We start from the raw sequence: 3,514 nt of genomic DNA, 5'->3' as shown, positions 1-3,514 counted from the left end.
ATTATTTCGGTCTCGAGTGGTTCACCTTGTGTCTTTATGCCCAAATTTTCAAACTACAAACTTTTCTCAAAAAAAGGAAGGAAGAAAAAAGACGGCCGAATGTCAGAAAAAACTATCGAAATACAACCTGGCGCATGTGTTTTCAGTGAGACCAGGCGGTATCTTCAGGGTTTTCGTTAGTTGATTTTTTGTTCGGTTATTAACACTCGAATTTGTTGGATCCCGCGGATCCGAGTTGTAATACTCTTTGGATCGCGCGCAATGTGCTTACTGCGTAAGAACCGAAAAAAGCAAATGTCATCGGGTGGCAACCTGATTTCGTTCATTCAAAATGACATTCATTCATGGAAATGAGTATAGATACATTTTGAATGAATTTTTACTATGAAGAAAAACTTGTAATGGGTAAGTATAAGTATGCCAGTATCGTTCCCTTTTTTATAATTTTACAAATTTACTAAATTTTTATTCTTTTATTTCATTTCAGGTACTCTTTTGGCCGCCGAAACTGGTTCTGGTAAAACAGGAGCTTTCTGTTTACCCATTGTGCAAATATTTTGGGAAACGTTACGCGATTTAGAGGGGGGAAAGGTTAGCAAGACTGCTGCTTCTGGTGGCGCTATTGCACCATGGAAAATTATGAAGAGCAGAACATGCATTAACCTGTTAAATATGAACAAATACTATCGCACTGGTTTCATGCGTCATTTAAGTGATGATAGGAATAAAAATGATAGGCTTCATCCTATCCCACGTACGCTAGGTATTCTCGCAAATGATATGCGTTCCATAAAGAACTATTTTGTACCATTTTTGAAAAGGAAAGCGACACCTAAAAAATTAATTGATTCGCGATTTCGCGGCGTAAATCCATTAACAGAAAGAAATGAGTTTCAGGCGCATTGTGATGTTCTTGTAATTGGTGAAGGAGCCATAGCAGCCTCTATTGCGTATTGGTTGAAAAAGAAAGCTCGTAATGGACTAAGCGTTGTGATTTTGGAGAGAGATATACCGCATTTAGATGGCAGAGTTTGTTCAACTTTGCCTGTGGGTGGATTGCACCAACAGTTCTATTTACCTGAAAATATAGAAATGTCACTGTTCGGAGCACAATTTATTATGAATGCAAAAGAGGATCTTGGTATTAATCTCAACTATGACCCACAAGGCTTTCTCACATTGGCATCAAACAAAAATGCTCAAACTCTAAAAGAAATGGCACTAATCCAAACCGAATTGGGAGCGCGTATTGAATTACTAACGCCAGAACGCCTAAGAACGAAATTCCCCTGGTTAAAAACTGATGACGTAGCACTTAGTTGTCAAGGACTCGAAAAACACGGATGGTTTGATGCAAATAACTTCCCATTAGGACTCAGATTCAAAGCTAAAGAATATGAAGCTTATTTTTGTAATGCTGAATTAATTGACTTTGAATTCCAAAATCTATCAGATGTTATCGTGGAGGGTGAAAATAAAGCGTCCTCCTACAATGCTTTAGACAAGGCAGTCGTTAAAATGCCAGATGGAGATTTGAGGACAATTAAATTCGCAATTTCTGTTATAGCAACCGAAAACAATACGGAAAACACTGCAATACTAGCAAAAATTGGTAGTGGTTCCGGTGGATTACTACGTATTCCACTGCCCATACAGCGCCGTGAATTCTATGGCTATAGTTTTAATGCCGATTTGAATAGAGCTGCAAGTTTAAACACGCCATGTATAGTCGATTTCAATGGTACACATTTTCGAAGAGACGGTCTAACTGGTAACTATATAGCAGGATTTAGTACAACTGCGACATCTGATAGTGAAAGTAAATTAAAAGAAAACGATTTTAAAAATATTATACTACCAAGCTTAATACATAGATTGAAAATGTCGAAGCCGCCTAAAATTATGGATAGTTGGAAGAGTTCTTTTGACTATAATGTCTATGATGAAAATGGTATTATTGGAGCTCATTCGTACTATGATAATCCTTTTATAGCGACTGCATTTTCCTGCTTAGGCTTACAACAATCGCCTGCTGTGGGTAGGGCGATTTCAGAATTAATTATAGATGGACATTTTCGCAAAATAGATTTAACGAGACTTAGTTTTGATCGAATTATTGTGGATGAGCCAACAGTTGAATATGCTTTTATATAACTTGTGTTTATAGCTAAGGACATATGTATATGCATGCTTGGCAAAAGATCTGTTTGTACCTATGTTTAATAGCTTTTAGTCTTATCTGCTATGAATATCTTTTAGGATTCGGGGTGCTCCAACATTTGAAAAACCATTCCGAATCTAAAATAATCACATTGAAAAATTTCGAGTGCATTTAAGCAACCCTGACGTGCGTTCGCTATTACTGATTGGTGGTGTTAAGTTAGAAACGCAGAAAACTTTACTACAACAAGGTGTTCATATTGTAGTCGGTACACCTGGACGGCTTGAAGAGATGATTAGTAGTGGGTTTGTGTCGTTGACACATTGCAGATTCTTTGTTCTGGCGGATGCATTGCTAAAACAGGGTTATACCGATTTAATCGATCGTCTTCACAAGCAAATACCAAAAATTACATCCGACGGGCGTCGTTTACAAATGGTTGTCTGCTCGGCTACACTTCATGCATTTGAAGTGAAAAAGATGGCTGATCGTTTAATGCATTTTCCTACATGGGTTGATCTTAAGGGGGAAGATGCTGTGCCAGAAACTGTACACCACGTTGTGTGTATGGTCGCCCCTCAACAAGATACCACTTGGCATAATCTAAGACAACATATACGCACCGATGGTGTACATGCTCGTGATAATGTACAACCACAAAATCCTACACCAGAAACATTATCAGAAGGTGTTAAAAATACTTAAAGGCGAATATTGCATATCTGCAATTGACCAACATAAAATGGATCGTGCCATTATCTTTTGTCGCACCAAATTAGATTGTGACAATTTGGAAAAATATTTTAAAACGGGTGGTGGCGATTGATGTTGTTGTTGTGGTGGCGATTGATGCTGTTGTGGCGGTTGTTGTTGTATCTACCAGTTATGATGGTAAGTAGGTAGTAACGATAGCTAAAATCACCTTAATTTCAAAATCAGTTAATTTAACAGGTGGAACAACGTTGACAAAACAACTACCTCAAATGCTACTACAGCCAAACCACAGGAACGTGCAGAACCTGCGCACCACATGACGGAGTTTGATACGCCAAACGGATTTAAAGGTATGATGGTAAACTATATTACGTTAAGGTAATAAAATATTAGCAGCCCAATTCCCTTCTCCCATTCCTCGTATTCTAAATAAAAATTCCTTGTGAGTTTTTTTTCCACTTCTCCCTTTCCTCCTATTCTGAACAATGTTCGAAAAAGAGGAAACCAGTTATGGGAGAAGAGTAGGTATTATGAATGTGAGGGAGAGGGATATTTCCTTGCCATCATAGGAGTTTTTCCACGAGTTAAAGGGAATGCATCAAAATAGTTAAAGGAAATTGGTTCTTTTAAGAAAGAACA

General features: G+C 37.8%; 1 protein-coding gene across 1 annotated transcript; it reads left to right on the top strand.

The window, feature by feature from the left end:
* The first annotated feature begins 401 nt into the window (after positions 1-401).
* On the top strand, positions 402-2,154 carry LOC137235000 (FAD-dependent oxidoreductase domain-containing protein 1-like). The gene is made up of 2 exons (XM_067758265.1): positions 402-405; positions 488-2,154. Exons 1-2 carry the CDS (start codon positions 402-404, stop codon positions 2,152-2,154), a joined length of 1,671 nt encoding a protein of 556 aa, XP_067614366.1.
* The last annotated feature ends 1,360 nt before the right edge of the window (positions 2,155-3,514 follow it).

Source organism: Eurosta solidaginis, chromosome X, assembly GCF_040869045.1.
Source record: "Eurosta solidaginis isolate ZX-2024a chromosome X, ASM4086904v1, whole genome shotgun sequence".
NCBI lineage: Eukaryota > Metazoa > Arthropoda > Insecta > Diptera > Tephritidae > Eurosta > Eurosta solidaginis.
This window is presented reverse-complemented; position numbering and strand designations above follow the sequence as displayed.